The sequence below is a fragment of the Nothobranchius furzeri genome, chromosome 11 (genome assembly GCF_043380555.1).
Source record: "Nothobranchius furzeri strain GRZ-AD chromosome 11, NfurGRZ-RIMD1, whole genome shotgun sequence".
NCBI lineage: Eukaryota > Metazoa > Chordata > Actinopteri > Cyprinodontiformes > Nothobranchiidae > Nothobranchius > Nothobranchius furzeri.
The window spans coordinates 59,179,309-59,206,939 of NC_091751.1; the positions used below are offsets into that span (position 1 = coordinate 59,179,309).

Genomic DNA, 27,631 nt, shown 5'->3' on the forward strand with positions numbered 1-27,631 from the left:
AAATTCCTCTGTACTTTTGTTTTTATTTGGATTTAGCAAGTCTATATTGAAATCTCCACAAATAAACACTCCCTTCTGGTACAAATTTGTAACCATCTCCTCCATTTTATTCTTAAATGTTTCAATCTTAGAGCCTGGTGTTCTATATATACAGCTTACTAATATGTTCTTCTTTTTTTCATGCATATTTCTACAGTTACACATTCCATCACTCCCTCAATAGTAGTCGTCATCATTTCTGCTTTTTTGTAATTAAGATTTTTGTCAATATAAAGTGCCACCCCTCATCCTTTTTTTCTTATTCTGTCTTGGTGGATAAAGTCATATCCATACAATTCAACATTTCCTTCCTTTTTATGTGTTATCCATGTCTCTGATATGGCAATGACAGTAAATGGTTTCTTGAATTGTGCTATATATTCCTTGATGGAATACATATATTGAATATATATAGTTTTGTTGCTCCATCAAACTGAGGGATTGAAACTTGATCCTGTTTTTAGATTGCTCTCTATTACTTTTTTGTATGTTCTGGTTAAATGTTTATTGTTTTGTTGGGCATCTAGTTGTAGAAGGTCAATAAAGTGAAGTGAATTTTGTGTGTGAGTGTGTGTGTTTGAATAACGTCACTGTTTAAATATAAGTAGTGGTAGTAGAAATAGTTCCAGTTCTTGAAAAAATACTTCAGAGTTAAAACTGCGCAAACCTTTAAATGCTGAAGGTAAACCCAACACAATCATGCCACACTCTAGGTTATCTTTACCCACAGATAAAGTATCTGCAGCCCTAAGGTGGAGCTTTTATCTGGCCTCCAGGGCGCTGTGTTCAAGTGGTTCTTGTGCTATTCTGCCCTCTTCCTGACATCATTTTCAGACACATGCACACACACACACACACACACACACACACACACGCACGCATGCACGCACGCACACACACACACACACACACACACACACACTAGCGTTTCAGATTAACCTTAAGGTCTCCTTCCTCCACTTGATGACTTTCACCACTTGGTTATTGAGGATGCTATCTCAGGCATGAACGTCTGGATGCTGCAATGTTGCAAGATGTTTGAGTGAGTTAGTGACAATGAACAGTCCAGGACTTAATAACAACAACGATAATAATAATAATAATAGTAACTACATTTAAATCCTGTGTCTCATTCCTCAACTCTGTTTCTCCATTCCTGCTGAGTTGTAGGATATTGAGATATTCCCGTTTCCCTCCACTGAAATGGACCTGCAATGTGGTTGAAATCACGGAGCACAGCTTGAAGGCACATTATTACAGTCACATGTGATTAACACCATGCCAGACAACGTCTGCTGGTTTAGTCATTGCATATTTGTCTTTTCAAACGCCACGTCGTAGCTGATCACCAAGCCCCGATTCCGATTAATCCGCCCGTTAAAAGTGACCTCTGAACATCAGCAGCAGGCACTGGCTCATGCCCCTCCTGCTCCTCCTCCTCCATGGCAGCAAAAGGAATCTGGTTTCTGTTCATGATCAATCCTCACCCGGAAAAAGAATTTAGCAGGGGAGATGACAGGGAAACGTGTGGCAGAATTAGAGATAGAGATGGTATGCTTCGGAGAAAGTCACGGACGAGTTATGCCACGGAAAATTCCTGGCACTGCGCCCGAAAAATCACATTATTTGGACACGAGAGGTAGAGACAAGCAAGTGGAGAGGGCAGCCAAAACCAGCTCTGTCATAAGTGATAAAAGTGATGGAGATTACTTTGGTGTGTAGATGTGTGTGTGTCAGGGCACTGAAGTATGTGCTGTATGGTACACCTGATGTGTGTGTGTGTGTGTGTGTGTGTGTGTGTGTGTGTAATCAGGTCAGGGTGGTGCCCTTGGCCTTGTAAGGCAGGTTATCTGGGGTTATATATTTGATACCAGCTATGCCTGCAGGTCTAACAGACACTTCCTCTTCACCTGGCTTCTGTAAGTATGAACTGTTTAAATATGTTTGTGCTGCTTCTAATTATTCTTAAATGTCTTCACAGTTCAAAGTCACTATAAACAGTTTAGGTATTCATAGGAGAATAACTAGAGGAGTGATGTAATAATGAAAACCTTATTAGAGGGTTTTGAGATTCCTTTTGGGATCTACTTATCATAACCAGATAAATAACAGGAAATCTGAGCTATTGTTTCCACCAAAGCTGATTTGCTGTTTTAATATTTTATAACTTGAGTTCAGCTGGTTATGTTTTTCTTCTTCATGCAGGTATATCAAGAATTTTCCCCCAAGCCTGAGCTCACATTCTACCTGAGCTAAACTCACCGGTAAACTTCCATTTTCACAAGGATCTCATGGCGGCACTTTCAGTTTAAGTCCAATAAATGATTGTTTCTTAGTGATGTTTAAATGTTCATGTCATTTGTTAACACGGGGATATAAGAACTGTAAAAAAACAGTGAAAAGATCTTTCAGTGATCTGTGTCTGTGTGCATTGGAGCAGCCATGGGGGATGCAGAGATGTCAGTGTTTGGTGCAGCTGCACCGTACCTGAGGAAGTCAGACCGGGAGCGTATGGAGGCCTCCACACGTCCGTTTGACATCAAGAAGGAATGCTATGTCCCAGATTCGGTGGAAGAGTTTGTGAAGGGAACCATAACCAGCCGGGATGGAGACAAGGCCACGGTGGAGACACAGAATGGGAAAGTGAGTGTTTAATTTTGGAATAGTTAGCTTCAGCTACATAGTTTTATCACCATAGCTGCACCGTTAACTTATTTGCCGAATCAGATTCATTTAATATGCCTGTCTGGTGTGTGAATCTGTGTGTGTGTTCATGTCTGGAAGTGAGTGTTACCGCGAGTGCAAATCTGTGTGTAATTTTAAAAACGTCTTCACTTAAGAGAGTGTGACCAGGAGTTCAAAGGGATGCCAGTTACCATGACGATGAATGACGAAGGGTGTCACCGCCACCTGCCATTATTAAGACACCTAATGTTGACAGCACAAGTAGATATTACCAATAAATATGTGGCTAATTTAAACGAAGAAGAAAATCAGACCAGAACGTCTAAATGTGTGTTTATAACTCAGGGTCACTGCATGTGTACTCCCTCCAGACCGTGACTGTTAAAGAGTCGGACATTCTGCAACAGAATCCACCCAAGTTTGATAAAATCGAAGACATGGCCATGCTGACCTTCCTGCATGAGCCGGCGGTGCTGTTTAACCTCAAAGAGCGCTACGCAGCGTGGATGATCTACGTGAGTTTACCGCATAAACAGTAACATTTATCAAAAGCCTGACTTTGTGAGTGACACCATTTCCTCTGTGCTCGCAGACCTACTCTGGGTTGTTCTGTGTGACGGTCAATCCCTACAAGTGGCTGCCAGTCTACAACCAAGAGGTGGTTGTTGCCTATAGAGGAAAGAAGAGGAGTGAAGCTCCTCCTCACATCTTCTCCATCTCTGATAATGCCTACCAGTACATGCTGGCAGGTACAGATTCATTACATAGAAACTGCTCAGAATAGAGGTTATTTTACATATTTACTAACAACATTCTTCTTACTCCAAATCTTTTTTGCAGACCGTGAAAACCAGTCAATTCTGATCACGTATGATTTTGAAGTGGATCTGTTGCACATTATGTTTTGAAAAGAGTTATTTGTATGTGCTGATCTTTAATTTTGCTTTCACAGCGGAGAATCTGGAGCGGGAAAGACTGTCAACACCAAGCGAGTCATCCAGTATTTTGCAAGTATTGCAGCTGGAGGAGCCAAGAAGGATGCTAATGCTAAGGATAAGGTATTACGCTTAGTTGAATGTAGAAGCTGCTAGAATAGAATAAACAATGTTGTTGCACATTCTAATAACTTGATTTCCCACGAAGATGCAACTAAAACTGTGTTTTTCCATGGCAGGGCACCCTGGAGGACCAAATCATTCAGGCTAACCCTGCTCTGGAGGCATTTGGGAATGCCAAGACCATCAGGAATGACAACTCCTCCAGATTTGTGGGTTTCTTCTTCATCCGTGTGGCTACATTGTTTGAATTAGTTTCTCATTTACAGGAGTATCATTTTAAATAGAAACCTTCTGTTTTTAGGGTAAATTCATCCGAATTCACTTTGATACCAGAGGAAAATTAGCATCCGCTGATATTGAAACATGTAAGACCAAATGCATTTCTTTGTATTTTCCTTGTTATTTCGGGATGTTGTAGTTTTTCTCTGTTTGATCTTCATCAGACCTTCTGGAAAAGTCTCGTGTGATCTTCCAGCTCAAGGCTGAGAGAGATTACCACATTTTCTACCAGATTCTTTCCAACAAGAAACCTGAAATCCTGGGTTAGTAAATGGACAGTAGCTATTCAGTAACGAAAAAGGAAAATATGTGTCCCTGCACTGATCCACTCGTGATTTTCTGTTCCAGAGATGCTGCTGGTCACAAACAACCCCTACGACTACTGCTTCATCTCTCAAGGGGAAACTCAAGTGGCCTCCATAGATGATGCAGAGGAACTGATGGCAACGGATGTCAGTCCTTCATTATTCTGTTCATGCTGACTTTCACTCATTTACAAAACAATGACATGATTTAGATGAGTTGAGGTTTGCCTCTCTGCTCCTCCACAGAGTGCCTTTGATGTTTTGGGCTTTACTCAGGAAGAAAAAAACTCGGTGTACAAGCTCACAGGTGCTATAATGCACCACGGCAACATGAAGTTTAAACAGAGGCCCCGAGAGGAGCAGGCAGAGGCAGATGGCACAGAAGGTGAAGTCGAGACTCCATTTGTCGCGTTAGGTCAGAGTCGTCCAGCGTGACTGTAAAATGTTTGCTGTCTTTCTTCAGATGCTGACAAAGTCGCTTATCTGATGGGCCTGAACTCTGCCGACCTCATCAAAGGTCTCTGTCACCCAAGAGTGAAAGTAGGGAACGAGTGGGTCACCAAGGGGCAGAATGTCGCCCAGGTAAAGGAACAGATCTAACTTTTTTAAATCCAGGTTTTAGCATGATGCAACTTTACTCATTATGTCGTTTTTACAGGTGAACTATGCTGTTGGAGCTCTGTCCAAAGCTGTTTATGAGAAAATGTTCCTGTGGATGGTCATAAGGATCAATCAGTCACTTGAGACCAAGCAGCCTCGTCAGTACTTCATCGGTGTGCTGGACATTGCTGGGTTTGAGATCTTTGATGTGAGTGAGCTCATAAGGTAATGATACCCGAGCTCTGAACAACCTTTCATGGATAGAAACATAAATATATTGATTTTCTCTTCCAGTTCAACACCTTCGAGCAGCTGTGCATCAACTTCACCAACGAAAAACTGCAACAGTTTTTCAACCACCACATGTTTGTGCTGGAGCAGGAGGAATACAAGAAGGAGGGAATTGAATGGACTTTCATTGACTTTGGTATGGATCTGCAGGCCTGCATCGATCTGATAGAAAAGGTGAGACAATGGTATGATAAATGTACAAATCTGCTGTTTCTAAACTTATGCTTTTCTGTTTTAGCCCATGGGTATCATGTCCATCCTGGAAGAGGAGTGCATGTTTCCCAAAGCCAGCGATGCCACCTTTAAAGCTAAGCTTTATGACAACCACCTGGGGAAGTCCAGTAACTTCCAGAAGCCAAGAATCATCAAAGGAAAACCAGAGGCCCATTTTGCCCTGATGCACTATGCTGGAACTGTTGATTATAACATCAACAACTGGCTGGTGAAGAACAAGGATCCTCTAAATGAGACCGTTGTTGCGCTGTACCAGAAGTCCAACCTCAAACTGCTCGCTACACTCTTTGCAAATTATGCAGGAGCTGATTCAGGTACCCTCGTGCATAAATCTAGATTGCAATGTAATGAAAATTAAAAATGATTATATGTATGTGTATATGGCATGGTAACGTTTTTAATTACAGCCATGAGTGAAGGAACGGAGGGTAAGAAGGAAAAGAAGAAGAAAGGATCATCATTCCAGACTGTTTCTGCCCTCCATAGGGTATGTCATCATTCTGTCTTTCAGCAAAGCCGCTGAAACATTTGCTGACATAAACAATACATCATATTAAAGGAGAACCTGAACAAACTGATGACCAACTTGAGGTCCACCCACCCCCACTTTGTACGCTGCATCATCCCCAATGAGACCAAGACTCCTGGGGCCATGGAGAACCCTCTGGTGATGCACCAGCTGCGCTGTAACGGTGTTCTGGAAGGCATCCGGATCTGCAGGAAGGGCTTCCCCAACAGGATCCTCTACGGAGATTTCAAGCAGAGGTATAATCGTAGTTTGGTCACAGACTGCACATCTCCAAGCAAACTGAGCAACATTTGATGTTGTTGTCCAGATATCGCATCCTGAATCCTGCTGCCATCCCTGAAGGACAGTTCATTGACAGCAGGAAGGGAGCGGAGAAACTGCTTGGCTCTCTGGACATTGACCACAACCAGTACAAGTTTGGTCACACTAAGGTATCGACACATTTTCCTTTAAACAAATAATGGCAAAAATTAGTAATACATAATCATAAAGATTAAAACATTAAAGTAAAATGAAATTGCTATTGTTAGGTGTTCTTCAAGGCTGGATTGCTGGGTCTGCTAGAGGAGATGCGAGATGAGCGTCTTGCCAAAATTATCACATCTATTCAAGCCAGGTCTCGAGGTCTTTTGTCTCGAATTGAGTATCAAAAGATGGTGGAGCGCAGGTTTGTTTTCCATCTGCTTGATACGAGTCCTTAAACTATAAAGAATGACTGGTTTGTTGCTTTACTTCATTCTAACCCGCCCGAAAAACACTTTCCCCCCCAGAGATGCTTTGTTGGTGATCCAGTGGAACATCCGTGCTTTCATGGGGGTCAAGAATTGGCCCTGGATGAAGTTGTTCTTCAAGATCAAACCTCTTCTGAGATCTGCTGAGGCAGAAAAGGAGATGGCCAACATGAAGGAAGAATTCCTGAAGCTTAAAGAGGCTTATGCAAAGTCTGAAGCTCGTAGGAAGGAACTAGAGGAGAAAATGGTCTCTCTTCTCCAAGAGAAGAACGACCTGCAGCTCCAAGTCCAGACTGTATGAAAAACACTACAAATCTCTTCTTAGTGTAACACCTTGTTGCGATAATTACTTATACATTTTTGTGCTTCACAGGAGCAAGATAACCTCTGTGACGCAGAAGAGCGTTGTGAGGGTCTGATCAAAAACAAAATCCAGCTGGAAGCAAAAATCAAAGAGCTGACTGAAAGGCTGGAGGACGAAGAGGAGATGAATGCTGAGCTGACTGCTAAGAAGAGGAAGCTGGAGGATGAGTGCTCCGAGTTAAAGAAGGATATCGATGACTTAGAGCTCACTCTGGCAAAAGTAGAGAAAGAGAAGCATGCCACTGAGAACAAGGTACTAAAGACACGCGTTACTTTACTGAAATTAGTGACGGTTTTCTGATTATTCTATGAAAACCTAATAAAAGTCGTTCCTGGCTACAGGTAAAGAACCTGACAGAGGAGATGGCTGCTTTGGATGAAATCATTGCCAAGCTGACCAAGGAAAAGAAAGCCTTACAGGAAGCTCATCAGCAAACGCTGGATGACCTGCAGAGTGAGGAAGACAAAGTCAACACTCTGACCAAGGCCAAGGCCAAGCTGGAGCAGCAAGTGGACGATGTGAGAGTTTTGATTTGTCTTACCCTAACTAACGTGTTCTGCTGATCCAGTGGTGGCTGGTGAAAAAAAAAAAATCTTGGTGGGGCTATTTGCGGAATATTTCTCATCTCAGCCCATAATAACTACTAAAATGAAAAGTTATAAAACATGACTAAAATTCTAAAACAATCCTAATATTTCCCTCCTTCGAATCAGCTGTTTTACAGATAAAGTAAATTTTCTAATTTACAAATAAAGTAGAATATAATAATAATACCTAAATAAACACACATGCCTACCATGTGAGCATTTTAGAGCAACTGTAGTCAATAATTTCTACTTCTTTTTTTATTTAAATCATATTTTGCTTTGAGTTTTTGTCCGTCCTCGAGTTTTCAGTCTCCAGCAGCCTGTGTGTCTCAAGCATGGACATAATATAAATCTGAACGTAGCAACGCTCATTTCTCTCATTTGACTAAATGAAGTAAAATGGACGGATCCTATCACCGCCACATTAGCTGTGTCACACATTTTGTCACGTCCAGACAATCCAAAAATGGGAAAAGAGGTGGAGCTGCGGGTGTGCTGTTATGGTGTGAGCAAATGAGCCAACGTAGCAACTAACTAACTGAGCTAAACCGTGAAGCTAAGAAGGAGCTTTCTGGCAGTCGACCTGCGCGGCCGCCTGGCTTCTGTGTGAGGCTGTAGTCATGCTCGTTGTTTGTGGAACTCTAATATGGACAAATAAAATACAAGCAGAGCCTCAGACCACTACGATCGAAGCCGGGCATCCTGGCTGCGTACTACAGCTCATGCTCTACCACGGTCAGAGATCAGCTGGAAATTAGCTACATACCAACCCAAAGCTAACAGTGTTTTTCTGGGCGCTTTTAGTGAGAAAAATGTGGTTGAGGGACTCCAAAGTGAAGGCACCTCCTGTCTGCTATTTAACGAAAGAAGACCTAGGTAAGTTGACCTAGGTTAGCGGAGGTTAGTCGGACTTTGCTGGTCCACCGAGGTCAAAGATTTGTGACGTTGCCTCACGGATCTTTGACCACGGTGGACTAGCAAAGCCCGATAGCCTCCGCTAGCCTCAGTCAGCTTACCTAGCTCTAGTTTTGTTACCCAGCAGCCACGCCAACATGCTATGTTTCAACCCATCTTTGCCCAAACAGTGTTATGTTAAATAAACAGCGTTTTCCCCATTCAACCAGCAAACTGTTAGCGAAAAAAATGCGGTTCGGCAACTCAAAAGTGAGGCAGCGTCAACTCAAAGAACTGCAGTGTTTCTGTGATCGCCCTCAGAGATCCACAGCGACCAGCATGACTACACTCTCACATGGAAGCGACCACGCGTCTAGGCTGCCCCGGCAAACCAGCCGCCTGCTCTAACAACTGTTCCCAGGACAAGCCGGGCACCCGCTCGTGATTCGTTATCCAGCCAGCACCCCCCACTGACATGTTTGACCAAGCAGTGTGATATTAAATGAACATCATTGCCCCCCAATTCAACCAGCGAAACAAAATACAGAAACATAATTTTACTTACTGATAAAAACAAAGCAGCCCTCAAATGGATGAGCCGCCACTGTGCTGTTCATCAGAGAGAGCAAATTTGTTTTTCTTATTTTTGTGCAGCTTGAAGGATCTCTGGAACAAGAGAAAAAAATCAGGATGGACCTTGAGAGGGCGAAGAGGAAGCTGGAAGGAGACTTAAAGTTGACTCAGGAGTCCGTCATGGATCTTGAAAATGACAAGCAGCAGCTTGAAGAGAGGCTGAAAAAGTACAAGAGGATCCTAATGTCATGTAATCAGTCTGGTCACTGACTATTGTTTGCTGCGTTTTAATGACCTAAATTTTGTTGCAGGAAAGACTTTGAGATCAGTCATCTCAACAGCAAGCTGGAAGACGAGCAGTCCATAATTATTCAACTCCAGAAGAAGCTCAAGGAGCTGCAGGTGAAACTTGTGCAATAAATAGTTATAATTAGTATTTGTTTAGTCAAAACAAATGCCAAGAGGATGACAGCCAGGTTTTATGATGCTTTCTGAGGCCCGTGTAGAAGAGCTGGAGGAAGAGCTGGAGGCAGAGCGAGCTGCTCGAGCCAAGGTGGAGAAGCAGAGAGCAGACCTGGCCAGAGAGCTGGAGGAGATCAGTGAGAGGCTGGAGGAGGCTGGAGGAGCCACAGCCGCCCAGATCGAGATGAACAAGAAGAGGGAGGCTGAGCTCCAGAAGCTGCGCAGAGACCTTGAAGAGGCCACGCTGCAGCATGAAGCCACCACTGCTGCACTCAGGAAGAAACAAGCTGACAGCGTTGCTGACCTGGGAGAGCAGATCGACAACCTGCAGAGAGTCAAGCAGAAACTGGAGAAGGAGAAGAGCGAGCTCAAACTGGAGCTTGATGACGTGGTCTCCAACATGGAGCAGATAGCCAAGGCTAAGGTACGTATGGTGAATGGGTGAATGGGTTAACATGGCAACAAACGACACATAGTTTAACAGTAAATCATGTCCGTTTTAATGTTAAGATCATTCTGGAGAAAACATGCAGAACTTTTGAAGATCAGATGAACGAATACAGGACCAAATGTGATGAATACCAAAGGTCGCTAAATGACTTCACCACCCATAAAGCCAAGCTTCAAGCTGAGAATGGTTAGACCTATTTTTCACAAAGCTGCTTCATGTGGAGCCATGTTTCCCTGATACCTTCAATCCATTTCTTTAGATGAGCTTTCAAGACAAATGGAGGAGAAAGAGTCTCTCGTTTCTCAGCTGACAAGAGGAAAGAACTCCTATAATCAACAGCTGGAAGACTTAAAAAGACAACTAGAGGAGGAAATAAAGGTGTGAATATAACCACATAACACATTTATCTTTATAAATAAAAACAGCCAATCAAGTGGAAAAGCCTAATCTTTTTCTTTCCAGGCCAAGAACGCATTAGCCCATGCTGTGCAGTCTGCTCGTCATGACTGTGACCTCCTCAGGGAGCAGTACGAGGAGGAGCAGGAGGCCAAGGCTGAACTGCAGCGCGGCATGTCCAAGGCCAACTCTGAGGTGGCTCAGTGGAGAACCAAGTATGAAACTGATGCCATCCAGAGGACCGAGGAACTGGAGGAAGCAAAGTGAGGAAAGGAGTACTTAACCAGAGGAACTCAGACACATTAGCAGCGTTTAACCCTGGAAACCACTTCTGTTACTCAGGAAGAAGCTGGCTCAGCGTCTGCAGGAGGCCGAGGAGGCCATTGAAGCAGTGAATGCTAAATGTTCCTCTCTGGAGAAGACCAAACACAGGCTGCAGAATGAGATCGAAGATCTCATGGTGGATGTGGAGAGGTCCAACGCTGTTGCTGCTGCTCTGGACAAGAAGCAAAGAAACTTTGACAAGGTTTAGACCGACAGCATGGTTATTGTCATTGAACCAGTTTCAGAACAACTCGTCCAAGATGTGACAAACAACAACATAACAGGACACAACTTAACACAATCAGGCTGAACTGTGGGCAGGTGCACCTTTATGGCGCACCTGTTTGTAACAGATAGAAAAAAAACAACCGGGGTGTGGGGTGTGTGGGGGTGGTGGTGGATTGCGGTTGTATGAGGAAAAAAAAACAGGTCATTCTACCCTCCTCCTGAGCAGGGGCAGTGATGGAGATTCAGGACAAACCTTGATAAACAACATAAATTAGACAGTCACAACATTAATACACAAGAGGTAGGTGGGGGGAGCCTGGGATCCCCCCCTCGCTCGCAGAAGTGCATCCAGTACATGCACTTCAATCCCCACTGCTCAGAGGTGTGATTGATCCAAGGAATGGAGAGTGCTTTGAGTCCTTGAAGGTTTCATTGTCTCATCCAGATCACCCAACCAGGTGCCAGCCGAGTGTGTCACGGTTCCGACCAGGATTGGGGGAGGGAGGGTTTCAAAGCGTCCATCAGCATTCCCTCTGGGAGTTTGTTCGGTCATGATGTTGCACAAATGTGATAAAATGTATTGCAGCTGTACATCATGACTGAACATTCGTCATTCTCAAAGATTATAGTTTTTTGTCGACACAGACCTGAATATGAAAGCGTGAACCTTAAAATAAACTACATTTAAACAGTGACTGCACTGTGCTCAGAGCCACATGGATCACAAATCGTGTGTTTTACTATCTGTATGAAAAACTACCAACAATCCTAATGAGGATGAACAGATTTAGCATTTTAATCTGCATCTGTGTGTCAAGGTCCTGTCTGAGTGGAAGCAGAAGTACGAAGAGTCTCAGTGTGAGCTGGAGAGCTCCCAGAAGGAAGCTAGATCTCTGAGCACCGAGCTCTTCAAACTGAAAAACTCCTATGAAGAATGTTTGGACCACCTGGAGACCATGAAGAGAGAGAACAAGAATCTTCAAGGTAGAATTCACTGAAAGCCACCACACAAAACTAAGCCTCGGTTGCTTAACACGTCCATTTTCTTAAACAGAGGAGATTTCTGACCTCACCGAGCAACTTGGTGAAGGTGGGAAAACCATTCATGAGCTGGAGAAGGCCCGTAAGCAGCTGGAGCAAGAAAAGAGTGAGATCCAGACCGCGCTGGAGGAGGCAGAGGTAAAGCTGGAGCAACATTTACTCACTACCCCACTTCGGTTGAAAGAATCCCTAAAATGACATTTTGTTTTACAAAGATTTACAAAGAAAGAACATACACGTTGATTAAAAACATGCTTCCTGTTTTAGGGTTCTCTTGAGCACGAGGAGGGCAAGATTCTGAGAGTTCAGCTAGAGGTTAACCAAATTAAAGCAGACATGGAGCGCAAACTGGCAGAGAAAGACGAGGAGATGGAGCAGTGCAAGAGGAACATGCAGAGGACGATCGATACCCTGCAGAGCTCTCTTGAGGCTGAGTGTCGCAGCAGGAATGAAGCTCTCCGCTTGAAGAAGAAGATGGAGGGAGACCTGAATGAAATGGAGATCCAGCTGAGCCAAGCCAACAGGCAGGCAGCCGAAGCTCAGAAACAACTCAAGTCCCTTCATGCTCATCTGAAGGTAAGACTAAATGATAAAGTCACACTTTCTAGGGATTCATGTATTTTTTAATGTGCTACAAGCTCAAATGTTCCATTTAGGATTGCCAAATTCAGCTGGACGAGTCAGTACGAGCTAACGATGATCTCAAAGAGAACATCGCCATCGTCGAGAGACGCAACAACCTGCTCCAGGCCGAGCTGGAGGAACTGAGAGCAGCTCTGGAGCAAACCGACAGAAGTCGTAAACTCGCTGAGCAAGAGTTGCTGGATGTCAGCGAGAGGGTGCAGCTGCTGCACTCCCAGGTGGGACCGTGCCTCAGAAGCAACAATCCTTTAGACACATTTACTTGTGCTTTCTCACACTCGTTGTTTCACATCTTAAAAACACACAGAACACCAGCCTGCTAAACCAGAAGAAGAAACTGGAGGCTGATTCAGTCCAGCTTCAAACCGAAGTGGAGGAGGCGGTGCAGGAATGCAGGAACGCTGAAGAGAAGGCCAAGAAGGCCATCACTGATGCTGCCATGATGGCAGAGGAGCTGAAGAAAGAGCAGGACACCAGCGCTCACCTGGAGCGCATGAAGAAGAACATGGAGCAGACCATCAAAGACCTGCAGCACCGTCTGGATGAAGCTGAGCAGATCGCCATGAAGGGAGGCAAGAAGCAGGTGCAGAAGCTCGAGGCCCGGGTAAGAGCATTTTCTTTACATCTATGATACACTTAAGAGGATAAATCATGCATGTAAATGATGAAAAACACATTTGACAGGTGAGAGAGCTAGAAAACGAAGTGGAAATGGAGCAGAAAAAAAGCAGCGAAGCTGTGAAAGGTGTCCGCAAATATGAGCGACGCATCAAGGAACTCACTTATCAGGTTTGTGATGCATAGAGTGCAGCTCTACTAGTCCACTTTCAAAGTCTTGAAAAAGAAACCTCAAATCATTTGTTCGTCCAACAGACCGAGGAGGATCGCAAAAATATTGCCCGGCTGCAGGACTTGGTGGACAAGTTGCAGCTCAAAGTGAAAGCCTACAAACGATCTTCTGAGGAAGCTGTAAGTGAGTGGGCTTGATCAGTGGAAGTCTGGGGTGGTTTCTTTCATAAACACCTTTTGTGTAAATCACCTAAACCAGGAGGAGCAGGCTAATGTCCACCTGGGTAAGTTCCGCAAGCTGCAGCACGAGCTGGACGAGGCTGAAGAGAGAGCCGACATCGCCGAGTCTCAGGTCAACAAGCTGCGCGCCAAGAGCCGTGACACTGGCTCCAAGGTGAGCCGGCACTTTATAACAACCACAATGTGACGCTACCAACCCTCTGCAGCTGTTTTTAACTTGCATGCTGCTCGATTTCCAATTTTCTAGCACAAAACCCTCAAAAATTCAGCGCATTAAACTGGAAAAGAAGTCATTGCTGTACAGTAATACAGAAATACTCATCTGAACACTAAATAATCATTTCTCTTTTTCTGTTTCCAACTTGTTTCTGGACATCAGCAGAAAGGGTTTGAGGAGGAGTGAAGCTTCGGAGCCTGCTGAAATCTATTTGTCTGCTGTGATCCGTAGAGCCCCTCAACTGTCATGATTCCTAACCCGTAGAGCTAATAAAGTCCCACTGAGATGTTGCACATCGTTCATCTTTCTTTTTTCCCCTGGAAAAGGTGTGTTCATGGGAAACCATAGTTAGTGCAGGAACAGGAAGTGAGTAGTATGAACCATGTCTTCAGAGAAGCTGAACTAGTTCATTTACTCGGTCACAACCAAATTATATATATATAAAAACTAGCATAGCTAAAGCTAGCTAATTTAGCTTCTTATTTAGATTTTTTGAGAAAAATGCCAATTTTATCCATTTTCGGCTGCTTGTCTGGGATGGGGTCAGCAGGGAGGCCCAGTCTTCCCTCTCCTCAGCCACTTGGGCCAGCTCCTCCGGGCCAGCAGAGAGACATGGTCCCGCCAGCGTGTCCTGGGTCTTCCTTTAGGTCTTCTCCCGGTTGGACATGCCCAGAAAACCTCACCAGGGAGGTGTGGGAGGCATCCAGGAGGCATCCTGACCAGATGACCGAGCCACCTCAGCTGGCTCCCCTCATTGTGGAGGAGCAACAGGTCTACTCCAAGCCCCTCCCGGATGACTGAGCTTCTCACCCTATCTCTAAGGGAGAGCCCAGAAATGGAGAAAACTCATTTTGACCGTGGTCAATTTTTCATTTGCACAAAGAATAAAAATCAAATTAAAAATAAGTGACAAACTAAAGTGACATAAAATGTTACACCTTGTTACAAAAATTGAAAGGTTGACAAGCTATGATAAAAAAGGAGATTAAAAAAATGTCCTGCGCCTAAAATAAAGTTCCCCAAGGCCCCAGCGACTGGGCATCAAGGTCAACAATAAACCAGCGCTTAAACCTGGATGTACCATAATTCCTCCTTTAATCACACGCAGCTGGTCAGTCAATCCCTGCCAAAGTCTGCATGGTTCTTCAAAGGACTACAGGGGATTTTAAAGATGCAATACCAAACTATTTACTTCATATAACAAATAAGATAAAAATAAAAAGCAACAGTCATTAGATTTATTTACAGATGCATCTACATGTCAAATGTGTCAGTCTTTTAAATTATATCAATGTTGTCTTTTTGTATTAAACTGATTTTAAGGTTATAATGCAACAAAGAAAAACGATTGGTTGGTTTTCATGATTTAATACAACTATTCTACTCATTTGTCTTTGCTTAATGGTAGAGCCAAGTCTGTGTGTTGTTAATGTTGCTTCAGGCAGCAGAAGGTAGGAGAACCTCTCCAGACTCTCTCTGAGTGAACTTAAGGAGGCCCCGTGTCTAACGCTCCTAAACGCTGCTCTCTGACAGGCAGGTATCTAAGAATTACTGAATCCTTATTTACACCTCTGCTTAAAGCGGTCCACCGCAAACAACACCAAATGTGTTGAGGCTTATCGGCAAGATTAACACGATACTTGAGCTCATCCGAGCAAACAAGTGACCTAAGGTGGAACCGTCTGTAATGAGACCGCCTTGTGGGTTGAACCGAAGCTGCTTGAAAACTCTATAGCCTCATTTCTGTCCTATAAATACTCCTCTCTCACACCATTGATACAAACTGCTAAACACACACACGCACACATATATGTGTGTGTGTTCAAAACTAACTTTTAGCTAATTTGGCCCATTTATTGCTATGATTCAAAACAAAAAACAACATGAAAACTCACATAAAGGATTGTGCACACGATTATTACAAATATCAAAAGAAAGCATATATAAACATACCCTAAACTTTAGTTCTACTGCTGAATTTGCTTTTAGGTGTCTGATGACAGAGTGTTTTGTGTCTAAATGACAAGTTTAAATACCACCTTAAGTATGAACAACACAAAATCCAAGTGAAACTCTAAAAATGAAAAATGGTGCAAAAGTCCATTTATTTTGTTAATTCAACTTCGACTGAGAAACCAGCTAAAGGCTCATGAACCTTTGGAGGTGTTTTGGATTCATTAGCTGATTAGAGAGTAACACTCATTCTAATTGTCTGAGATTTTGAATGCAGGGTTTTCAAAAGCTGTAAGCCATAATTATTACAATTATAACAAATAAAAGCAGAAATATCTGGCTTTACATGGAATGCCTATCTCATACATTAGTTTCACCTTTTAAGTGAAATAACAGAAATAAAGGAACCTTTTTTACCATTTTCCATTATTTTTAGTTTCACTTGTGCATTGGTTTATGAAGGAGCTGTACAAATGAAATGGAAACTGTTAAGATGTGTTTTCCTAATTATCACAGCACACATTCTTGTATTATGTCTTTTTATCATGAATATTGAAGGATCTTATAAATTTTTAGGAATTACTATAGATGAAAAACTGAGTTGGAAGCCTCATATAGATGATATAAAGTTAAAAATATCAAAAAATATAGGACTTGTGAGTAGAATGAGAATTGTTTTAAATATTAAATCCCTTCAGATACTCTATACCTCTTTTATTTTACCATATCTGAGCTATGGGGTGGGAATATGGGGAAATAATTACAGAGCAAATATTTATCCTATATATTTACTTCAAAAAAAGGTAGTTCGAATAATTTCCCATGCTAACTATTTTGCTCCAACAAATCCTATCTTTATCCAATTAAAAATTCTAAAATTTTATGATATTATTGACCTGCATACACTGGCTGTAGTATATCAGGCATATCAGGCTCAACTTCCACCTTATCTCCAAAGGATGTTTGAACAAAGGAAGGAGGACATAGTCTAAGGAACTGGGATTTTCAAAAAGAAGAATATTAGAACCAATAAAAAACATAGACGTATCTCAGTAAGAGGAGTGAGTTTATGGACTAGACTCGAGGATAGATTAAAAAATTCATGCTCGTTGAAAATATTCAAAAAGACTCCTCCCCTCTCCTGGGACTTCTTTTGATGATATAGATCTTCATCTCCCCTCCCCCTGCAACACCTGGTGTGGAGTGTGGTGCCTTGGTCTGCCTGGGTCGTGGCTCCCGGGTCAGGGGGTTTAAGATTTTTGGCATCTGCATGATCAATCCCGGTGGCGGCCTGGTGGGGTCTGGGTCCCTGGGCTCTGCTGGGTCCCCGGCGGGGGTGGTCACCTCTGGGTCCCGGGTCGCTGGGTCCCGGGCTCGGCCGGCTAGGGGGTGGGAGGCTGCGGGCGGGCCTGAGGGCTTGCCGCTGATGTCTCCCGGGACTCTGCCGGCTGCTGGTTGTGGCCCCCCGGGGCGATCCTCTGTGCCTCTTGAGGGGGGCGGGGGCCTTTCTGGTTGCAGTCTCCTTGGGGTTCCTGCACTCTGGGGCAGCTCCTGGATCTCTGGGACTTGGAGCTCCCCCCATCTCCTACGCATCTTTAGGGGGCAGATCTGTGGTCCCTCACACTCTCTGTTGGACGCTCCTATAGAGAAACCTTACATAAACAAGCACGTGTACACACACAGGTGCTCACATGGTGCTCTCAAAAGTATGGGCTTGGGCACGTTCAACACAGGTCTTAAGGCTATGGTGGGCACTTAATGCACTGTGATTTATTATCGTGTGACTGTTCAGTTAAACAATGTTGATTAAATATTTCTTCATCAAGTTGACACAGCGATAGCTTGCTCTTGTTGTATTGTTGTTGTGTCCCTTTTTTTTGTTGCTTTTTTTTTGTCTTTTTCTGCAGGTCTAGAAGCAGACCCTTGTTCATTATTGTGTATTTTTGTGGAACCCCCACCCCCACCCCCTTCCCCCCTCTCCCCACCTTTTGTCTTTTCCTTTCTCTTTCACCTCTGTCTCCGTGTCTGGTCGGAATTAAAAAGCATTCAAAAACAGTAACACTAAAGTTTTAAGTATCAGGCGTGACATTAAAAGCAGACGCTTTGATGCTCCACCTGAGAGCAAATCTGTAAGGCTTGTTACCAGCATTCAGACATCAATTCTGCTTGCTTCACAGCCAGACAGGACACTGTAAAAAAAGAAGAAAGATAATATTCAAAAAGAGTTTTAAAAATAACACCTTACGCAATTACCAAGTGCACCAAAATTAGTTTTGTCACATGTTTATACCTCTTGATTGATTTTGTTGAAATTAGGATGATGCATGTAATAACTGTATTGTTTATATGTTTATTTACTTTTGATATTTATGACAATGTTGATTTTTTGTGATGAATTAATGGGTAGGCTTAAATAAGTTTAACTTCAGCCTATACCTTTTCGTTCATAAATTATATCTAAAAAAACTGTTTAACTTACAAGAGGAATTTGTACCTGTGATAATTATTATGTTCTTTATTAGATAATTATTTTCCTTTTCATGTGTTTTATATGTATTTGTTAGGACGGAAAAATAAATACAATACAATACAATCTTTGTGACCTCCATGTTTTTGTTTGTCTTTTTTTAAAACTTGCATGGTGGCTTGGAAGTAACACCCTCAATTTTGTTTTTCCTCTGGGTATTCTATTCTATTCTATTCTATTCTATTCTATTCTATTAAGACAAAGCTGAAGTTTTTACCTGTTACCGTGCAGGTCGGTTGGAGGGGTGAATTCCTGCACTGAAGCCCAGACAGGGATTTAGATGTCCCACAGCATTAATGAAATCACACATCCACATGATGACAAAGTGCATTTGCTGTGACACAAGAAAAGCATTTAAAACTTGGTTTATTTATTGTGTCTGACGTGTGCGGTTGGACTTATCTTCACTTGCTCTTTCGGGGGGGTTTGGAATCTTCCACCTCCTTTTGTCACACTGACGCCAGCTGTCAGCGACGGAGCTGGGGAAGTAATCAGCACTTGTCAGCAGCTGTTGACCCTCCATTTTATCTCTTGACCTTTGAAGAGGCCGTGGTCACTGGCCACCAGGGCTGCCTGTGATCTACAGTTGGTATAAATAATTTAAACTATATGTTGCAGACGTTATGACAGAAATTAGGGTTGAAACAGTTGAACATCGATGGTTGAATGACTCGTGAGTCACAATCAATATTTATGTAAAACTGACCTCATGAGCAACGACAGCTGATCCTATGTGAGACAAAAACTGGATCCCAAAAGCCTGGATGACTGCTCTGCTTGATCAGTTCGCATTCTCAATAAGAACATGGCACAGTTGTTTGTCTGCAAAGACACAACTCCATGTAAACAGGGCTGCAGCTGAGGGGACTAAAGCTTTATTCCTCTGACCTTGGCATCTCATAGTCATGTGGCAAAACCCCTCAAATGCTTCTCATATTTGCTGCCTTCCATGAATGCCAAGCATGTTCACCTGTGGTAGACCTTAGTCCGCGTTGCCTCGCACCTGTCGCCTGTCTAATCCCACAGAATTATGTCCTTTTTTTAAGACCGGCGCAGTCAGTGTGTGACGACTGCTTTTGTTACCAACCATTCTGTGATCACCAAACTCTCTGGGACTCCGCTTTAGCTCTTAGAGTAATGAGACCATCACCACATACTTGTCTAAAATATCCCTCCAAACAATGGCTCCCATCTTTAATGGTGTTTGGACAACCGTAGCAGGTTCTCATTTATACCATTCCTTATAATTATAGTGAAAAATGTCACAAATTCAGCAGCACTCAGTGTTTAAATTCCTTTGAATGTAAAACATGTTTCACTGTTGAATGAAACGACTGATGCAGATATTGTGTTAGAAGAGCAGGGACCAACAAACACGTTATCAGTACTGAAGTCTGCTCATTCATAACTACTGATACTAACTAATTCACGTTTTCAGGTCAAACTAAGGGCTAAGTGAGACAATATGGCACATTTTTACATGTTGATGCCTTCCTCTGGTGCATCTTTTTTGGCAACAAAAGCAAGCTTAAGGGATAATGATGGAGGAATTCTTCCATGAGTCTATTTAAAGGTTCAGCCGAGGTCCCCTGGATGGTCAAGGATACCTATGATTAATGGCTGAGCTCCCTAAAGCTCCTAATATGGCCTCTCCTGGGGACCCCGTCACTGATGAGACTCTGACCCGCTGATTTCTATATTGCTCTTCCACACTCATTAACCCCCTCCCCAACCAAACAGACACAATAACATTCCTGGACTTAAGGCACCCCTCCATGTTTGGCAGATGGGGCTTTATTTATAAAGAGAGCTCTCCCAGATGCCCCCAATAGGTCACCACTCCAACTCAAGGTAAGATACGACGACAATGGTTTTCAGGCTGTGATGCTAAAGTCCTGTCTGGGTTGTGACTTTCTACTTTTTGTTCCTCAGGTTAAAACACTTGTCTTCTGAGCTGGGGCTGATAAGGTAAGATCTCAAAAATAAATACATTAAAATACATCCTAAAGGCTTTGGCCACAACATTGAGATTTTATCATGTTTTTGGTGGTTTATAAGGTGAGACATGGGTGACGCTACTATGAAGGAGTTTGGGGCTGCTGCTCCGTATCTGAGGAAATCCGACAAGGAGCGTCTGGAGGCCCAAACCCGTCCGTTTGACATGAAGAAGGAATGTTTTGTGCCTGATCCTGACGAGGAGTATGTGAAGGCTTCGGTTATCAGTCGTGAGGGGGATAAAGTCACTGCTCAGACAGAGAAAGGAAAGGTCAGTGAGCTGTTTGCCTGGCAGCTCCTTCCCATCATGTCACAGAAAACAGCTTTTCATTCAAAACAACTCCCTTCATTCTACAGACCGTCACCGTGAAGGAGTGTGACGTTCACCCTCAGAATCCGCCAAAGTTTGATAAAATTGAAGACATGGCGATGTTCACCTTCCTCCATGAGCCAGCTGTGCTGTTTAACCTCAAAGAGCGCTACGCAGCATGGATGATCTATGTGAGTTTAACACTGGAACTATTGCTAAGAAAGCAACATGTTGCCATCTTTAGGGTAAATATTAGACTAACCCTAAGCCTGTTACACCTTGATTTTTGTTCCTTTATTCACAGACCTACTCTGGGTTGTTCTGTGTGACGGTCAATCCCTACAAGTGGCTGCCAGTCTATAACCAAGAGGTGGTTGTTGCCTATAGAGGAAAGAAGAGGAGTGAAGCTCCTCCTCACATCTTCTCCATCTCTGATAATGCCTACCAGTACATGCTGACTGGTAACTTACCTGAAGTTCATGCATTATGCTCAGTGATGGTGAAAAGTAGTTCTTAAGAGATGATTTCATGTCTGTTTCAGACAGAGAAAACCAGTCTATCCTCATCACGTAAGTCATTTTATGTTAAGCTGAAATGAGCTACACTCTTCAGGCTCAGCTTTCTTTTCTTCCTTCGACTGCTGTGTTTCTGGTTGATTTAGAAAAAAGGACTTTATTACACAATAAATGTTCATAATGAATGCCATTTTCATTTGGTTCTCATAAATACACAGAGCACCTTTTAGCTTGGATGAATGTTTGTGTTTTCAATATGTATGTATTCTATTGTTGACGTCACCGCTCGAGTGCTGCTGGGTGCTAGTGGGTGCTGCTGGGTGCTAGTGGGTGCTGCTGGGTGCTAGTGGGTGCTGCTGGGTGCTAGTGGGTGCTGCTGGGTGCAAGTGGGTGCTAGTGGGTGCTGCTGGGTGCAAGTGGGTGCTGCTGGGTGCTAGTGGGTGCTAGTGGGTGCTGCTGGGTGCAAGTGGGTGCTAGTGGGTGCTGCTGGGTGCAAGTGGGTGCTGCTGGGTGCTAGTGGGTGCTGCTGGGTGCTAGTGGGTGCTGCTGGGTGCAAGTGGGTGCTGCTGGGTGCTAGTGGGTGCTGCTGGGTGCTAGTGGGTGCTGCTGGGTGCAAGTGGGTGCTAGTGGGTGCTGCTGGGTGCTAGTGGGTGCTAGTGGGTGCTACTGAGTGCTAGTGGGTGCTAGTGGGTGCTGCTGGGTGCTACTGAGTGCTAGTGGGTGCTTCTGGGTGCTAGTGGGTGCTGCTGGGTGCTAGTGGGTGCTACTGGGTGCTAGTGGGTGCTACTGAGTGCTAGTGGGTGCTTCTGGGTGCTAGTGGGTGCTGCTGGGTGTTAGTGGGTACTACTGAGTGCTAGTGGGTGCTACTGGGTGCTAATGGGTGCTGCTGGGTGCTAGTGGGTGCTGCTGGGTGCTAGTGGGTGCTGCTGGGTGCTAGTGGGTGCTGCTGGGTGCTGCTGGGTGCTGCTGGGTGCTAGTGGGTGCTGCTGGGTGCTAGTGGGTGCTGCTGGGTGCTAGTGCTAGACAAACAAACCACATTTCCCAACTGAAAAAACACAGGCAGAGTGCTTGGGCATAGATAAAAACAACCTGACTGACAAAACTCACCTTGCTCAAGTAACATTTCCCCAAAATTATTATTTTTTACTCTTAGGTGATCGTTCGCGTCACTACCACCCCTGGTCAAACACCTTTATAGTCCACGTTTGGATGCTATTTACCTGAGGCATTCAGCTGGACTCGGTTTCCACCGCTGCCTCCAGGATAACTCCACATCTGAGAGCGTTGCTCATTATTTTCAGATATAGGCCATTTCCCTTCAGCAAAATCTAAGGAAGAAATACAAGGCTCCCCTTGATCTTCTCCACATTGTGAAAATCTGCTCTTCGATGACTTAAATACTGCAGCCACTTTGCTTTCTCTGTATTTGGCTTGGCCTGTTTCACTTTGCAGCTACTTCATGTGGTCACGGACCTTACCCAGTGTTGGTAAAAGATAAAAAAATGTCCGCTCTGACATCTGATCTGGGTATTTAGAGTCCAATTAGCACCTCCCCCAACAGTGGGGGTTGGTTCCTTCCTGTCTGAACAATTTTTGGAGACCAAAATTCAACTTTGAGTGACTCAAACCCATGGACACCCATGCAAAAGGCACGCTTGCTTGTCTAGGACTACATCCCACAATGCATTGCTACATTACGTGACAATCTATTTTTAGCTACTGTAGGCTTTTAGTTATTAAAACATAATGTTTTAATTATACATGGCATGGTTCTGAATAATAATGTATAAAAGGACTTGCCAGCATTTTCCTCACTAAAACTGTGGCTATGCTGTCATTTGTGCCGATCAATTCATTTCTGACTTCAGCGGAGAATCTGGTGCTGGGAAAACTGTCAACACCAAGAGAGTCATTCAGTACTTTGCCAGCATTGCTGCTGGTGGGAAAAAAGAAGGGAGCACAGACAAAAAGGTGATGATTCAGCATTTGTAAGGAAATTAAAACGTGAACTACTCACAAAACTTGGTTCTACCTACTTGTTGCTCCTATTTATTAAGAGTGTGTGTGTGGGTTTGTTAGGGTACCCTGGAGGATCAAATCATCCAGTGTAACCCAGCTTTGGAGGCCTTTGGAAATGCAAAAACCATTAGGAATGACAACTCTTCCAGATTTGTATGCCTCTTTCTACAATAAAATCACTCTACATTTCTATTCATTTTTATTTCATTAATATTTTCACTTTCCTGCATTTTATTCTAGGGGAAATTCATCCGTATCCATTTTGCAGCCAGTGGAAAACTGGCCTCAGCTGATATTGAGACATGTGAGTGGCCTGCTTTTTATACTATCACCACGTTTACCCTTATTTCCAAGTTCTCCTCCTATCCCCATGACGTAAATGTTTTTACAGATCTGCTAGAAAAGTCCCGAGTCGTCTTTCAGCTGAAGGCTGAGAGAGATTATCACATCTTCTATCAGATTCTGTCACAGAGGAAACCTGAGCTGCTTGGTAAATACAACTAATTATTATAATCCCAGCAAACAGACGCAGTAGTCTCTAGAGTATCATGAAATGACTAAATTATGTTTTGTTTTCAGAAATGCTGCTTATTACCAACAACCCCTATGACTACGCCTTCATCTCCCAAGGAGAGACGACCGTAGCCTCCATTAATGATGCTGAAGAGCTTCTTGCCACTGATGTGAGTACAAATGTAGAGAAATGTCCTTACTGTGATTATTTGTGTAATCAGCGCTACTTTTCATACCGTGTTAGGCTCGCTTCACATGGGCTGAATACCTCACTGCAATGTCCAATAAAGTTGAGGGTTCTGGCAAAAGTCTGAAGACACATAAATGATGATGTGACGTATATGTGAGAGGTTGACAATTGTTTTGAGTAAACATTTCTGCAGGAGAGTCGTGATGGTTTAACATTGTGATGATGGTTGCCAAATGGGTCCTTGATCAAGCATGGTGGCATATGCATATGTGGCCCATGTGCTCTTTTGCAGGTCGGTTGTTCAGTATCTGGTGTAGGACTGGCCATGCTGACCTGGACTACATCCCTGCTTCGCCATTAGAGTCATGTTATCCTCTAGCCTGCATTAGCATTCTGGTTTCAGAAAAGCCCAGGATGTGGTGTGATTGTGAGCATTTACACTCACCTAAAGGATTTTTAGGAACACCTGTTCAACTTCTCCTTAATGCAATTATCTAATCAACCAATCACATGGCAGTTGCTGCAATGCATTTAGGGGGGCGTTCCTGGTCAAGACATTCTACTGAACTCCAAACTGAATGTCAGAATGGGAAAGAAAGGTGATTTAAGCAATTTTTGAGTGTGTCATGGTTGTTGGTGCCAGACGGGCCGGTCTGAGTATTTCACTATCTGTTCAGTTACTGGGATTTTCATCCACAACCATTTCTAGGGTTTACAAAGGATGGCGTGAAAATGGAAACACAACCAGTATGCGGCAGTCCTGTGGGTGAAAATGCCTTGTTAATGCTAGAGGTCAGAGGAGAATGGGCCGACTGATTCAAGCTGACAGAAGAGCAACTTTGACTGAAATAACCACTCGTTACATCCGAGGAAGGCAGCAACGCATTTGTGAAGCCTCAACACACACAGCCTTGAGGCGGATGGGTTACAACAGCTGAAGACCCCAGCGGGTACCACTAATCTCCACTAAAAATAGAAAAAAGAGGCCACAATTTGCACAAGCTCACCAAAATTGGACAGTTGAAAACTGGAAAAATGTTGCCTGGTCTGATGAGTCTCCATTTCTGTAGAGACATTCAAATGGCTGAGTCAGAATTTGGAGTAAACAGAATGAGAGCATGGATCCATCATGCCTTGTTACCACTGTGAAGGCTGCTGGTGGTGGTGTAATGGTGTGGGGGATGTTTTCTTGGCACACTTTAGGCCCTTTAGTGCCAACTGGGCATCACTTAAATGCCACGGGCTACCTGAGCATTGTTTCTGACCATGTCCATCCCCTCATGACCACCATGTACCCATCCTCTGGTGGCTACTTCCAGCAGCATAATGCACCATGTCATAAAGCTCCAGTCATTTCAAATTGGTTTCTTGAACATGACAGTGAGTTCACTGTACTACAACGGCCCCCACAGTCACCAGATCTCAACCCAACAGAGCATCTTTGGGATGTGGTGGAACGGGAGCTTCGTGCCCTGAATGTGCATCCCACAATTCTCCATCAACTGCAAGATGCTATCCTATCAATATGGGCCAACATTTCTAAAGAATGCTTTCAGCACCTTGTTGAATCAGTGCCACATAGAATTAAGGCAGTTGGGAAGGCGAAAGGGGGTCAAACACCGTATTAGTGTGGTGGTCCTAATAGTCCTTTAGGCGAGTGTATGATAGGATGGAAACCTGCCTGTGGTTAGGGGACTAGAAGCCATCCTGGGGATATGGAAGTACATATTTGGCAGAACATAGCAGCATTCACTGAGGTTTTTTAAACTTGTTGCAACCCAGCCACCTTCTAGTGATCTTTATCTAGTGTTAAGGATCCCTTACAAAATCTCAACCAGTTGCATTTGTACCTTGTTGTCATTCAGGAGGCCTTTGATGTGCTGGGTTTTACTCAAGAGGAGAAGAATGGCATTTACAAGCTCACTGGTGCCATCATGCACCATGGTAACATGAAGTTCAAGAACAAGCAGCGTGAAGAGCAGGCAGAAGCAGATGGCACTGAAGGCAAGAGAAGAACTCTAAAAGCGGACAAACATGCAGATACCCAATGCTAACAAAGCTATTTACCTTTGTTTTTCAGATGCTGACAAAGTCTCTTATCTGATGGGCCTGAACTCTGCCGACCTCATCAAAGGTCTCTGTCACCCAAGAGTCAAAGTGGGAAACGAGTGGGTCACCAAGGGACAGAATGTTCAGCAGGTGTGAATGAATGAACTGATGGAGGAGGGGATCAGCGTGATAAAAACAGATGATTCACCAATAAAAAGGTAAATGATTGTAATTTTAAAGTTTGGATTCCCTTTCAGGTGAACTATGCTGTTGGAGCGCTGTCTAAGGCGGTGTATGAGAAGATGTTTCTGTGGATGGTAGTGAGGATTAACCAGTCCTTGGACACCAAGCAGCCCCGTCAGTACTTCATTGGTGTACTGGACATTGCTGGATTTGAGATCTTTGATGTGAGCAGGATGAGTTTGATACTAAATGTTTGCAATGGCCAACACAACATTTATGAAAGAACAATGCAAACAAAACTATTTTCTCTTCCAGTTCAACACCTTCGAGCAGCTGTGCATCAACTTCACCAACGAAAAACTGCAACAGTTTTTCAACCACCACATGTTTGTGCTGGAGCAGGAGGAATACAAGAAGGAGGGAATTGAATGGACTTTCATTGACTTTGGTATGGATCTGCAGGCCTGCATCGATCTGATAGAAAAGGTGAGACAACGTTAAGATAAATGTACAAATCTGCTGTTTCTAAACTTATGTTTTTCTGCTTTAGCCCATGGGTATCATGTCCATCCTGGAAGAGGAGTGCATGTTTCCCAAAGCCAGCGATGCCACCTTTAAAGCTAAGCTTTATGACAACCACCTGGGGAAGTCCAGTAACTTCCAGAAGCCAAGGATCGTCAAAGGAAAACCAGAGGCCCATTTTGCCCTGATGCACTATGCTGGAACTGTTGATTATAACATCAACAACTGGCTGGTGAAGAACAAGGATCCTCTAAATGAGACCGTTGTTGCGCTGTACCAGAAGTCCAACCTCAAACTGCTCGCTACACTCTTTGCAAATTATGCAGGAGCTGATTCAGGTGAAACTAGATTAAAAGATATTTACCATCTTTAGCATGCTTATGAGTGGCAAAGCTATGTTTATGTTATGTATGCAATGTAATGAGTTGTACATTGACTTCTTAACAGAAAGTGGAAAAGGTGGCAAAGGAGGAGGAAGCAAGAAAAAGGGGTCATCTTTTCAAACAGTTTCGGCCTTGCACAGGGTCAGTAGAGCCAAATCAAAACCTGTAGATAATTGCTTCCCAATGGATTAATAAACCAGAAAATTGAACTGAAAAGTAATTTGATGTCTGCACAGGAGAACCTGAACAAACTGATGACCAACTTGAGGTCCACCCACCCCCACTTTGTACGCTGCATCATCCCCAATGAGACCAAGACTCCTGGGGCCATGGAGAACCCTCTGGTGATGCACCAGCTGCGCTGTAACGGTGTTCTGGAAGGCATCCGGATCTGCAGGAAGGGCTTCCCTAACAGGATCCTCTACGGAGATTTCAAGCAGAGGTATAATCGTAGTTTGGTCACAGACTGCACATCTCCAAGCAAACTGAGCAACATTTGGTGTCGTTGTCCAG

General features: G+C 43.7%; 1 protein-coding gene across 1 annotated transcript in view; it reads left to right on the forward strand.

Moving 5' to 3' along the window:
* The first annotated feature begins 1,860 nt into the window (after nucleotides 1–1,860).
* The window catches only part of LOC107384435 (uncharacterized), a 59,747-nt gene continuing 33,976 nt past the window's right edge, over nucleotides 1,861–27,631 (forward strand). Inside the window, 55 exon segments of the mRNA XM_070541887.1 lie at nucleotides 1,861–1,958; nucleotides 2,245–2,303; nucleotides 2,480–2,682; nucleotides 3,096–3,239; nucleotides 3,317–3,473; nucleotides 3,565–3,592; nucleotides 3,677–3,782; nucleotides 3,899–3,991; nucleotides 4,084–4,147; nucleotides 4,226–4,324; nucleotides 4,410–4,513; nucleotides 4,613–4,751; nucleotides 4,830–4,948; nucleotides 5,025–5,174; nucleotides 5,261–5,431; nucleotides 5,496–5,978; nucleotides 6,051–6,256; nucleotides 6,328–6,451; nucleotides 6,551–6,687; nucleotides 6,791–7,046; nucleotides 7,125–7,367; nucleotides 7,457–7,633; nucleotides 9,251–9,396; nucleotides 9,481–9,571; nucleotides 9,666–10,055; nucleotides 10,142–10,268; nucleotides 10,342–10,460; nucleotides 10,545–10,741; nucleotides 10,821–11,004; nucleotides 11,849–12,014; nucleotides 12,085–12,209; nucleotides 12,339–12,647; nucleotides 12,728–12,931; nucleotides 13,021–13,317; nucleotides 13,398–13,502; nucleotides 13,587–13,682; nucleotides 13,762–13,896; nucleotides 14,122–14,141; nucleotides 15,401–15,410; nucleotides 15,493–15,496; nucleotides 20,503–20,705; nucleotides 20,792–20,935; nucleotides 21,049–21,205; nucleotides 21,286–21,313; nucleotides 23,128–23,431; nucleotides 23,519–23,582; nucleotides 23,670–23,768; nucleotides 23,858–23,961; nucleotides 25,847–25,985; nucleotides 26,062–26,180; nucleotides 26,288–26,437; nucleotides 26,529–26,699; nucleotides 26,764–27,073; nucleotides 27,183–27,259; nucleotides 27,355–27,560. Of these exon segments, the coding sequence (XP_070397988.1) occupies nucleotides 2,482–2,682; nucleotides 3,096–3,239; nucleotides 3,317–3,473; nucleotides 3,565–3,592; nucleotides 3,677–3,782; nucleotides 3,899–3,991; nucleotides 4,084–4,147; nucleotides 4,226–4,324; nucleotides 4,410–4,513; nucleotides 4,613–4,751; nucleotides 4,830–4,948; nucleotides 5,025–5,174; nucleotides 5,261–5,431; nucleotides 5,496–5,978; nucleotides 6,051–6,256; nucleotides 6,328–6,451; nucleotides 6,551–6,687; nucleotides 6,791–7,046; nucleotides 7,125–7,367; nucleotides 7,457–7,633; nucleotides 9,251–9,396; nucleotides 9,481–9,571; nucleotides 9,666–10,055; nucleotides 10,142–10,268; nucleotides 10,342–10,460; nucleotides 10,545–10,741; nucleotides 10,821–11,004; nucleotides 11,849–12,014; nucleotides 12,085–12,209; nucleotides 12,339–12,647; nucleotides 12,728–12,931; nucleotides 13,021–13,317; nucleotides 13,398–13,502; nucleotides 13,587–13,682; nucleotides 13,762–13,896; nucleotides 14,122–14,141; nucleotides 15,401–15,410; nucleotides 15,493–15,496; nucleotides 20,503–20,705; nucleotides 20,792–20,935; nucleotides 21,049–21,205; nucleotides 21,286–21,313; nucleotides 23,128–23,431; nucleotides 23,519–23,582; nucleotides 23,670–23,768; nucleotides 23,858–23,961; nucleotides 25,847–25,985; nucleotides 26,062–26,180; nucleotides 26,288–26,437; nucleotides 26,529–26,699; nucleotides 26,764–27,073; nucleotides 27,183–27,259; nucleotides 27,355–27,560 (8,201 nt within the window). The 5' untranslated portion in view covers nucleotides 1,861–1,958; nucleotides 2,245–2,303; nucleotides 2,480–2,481.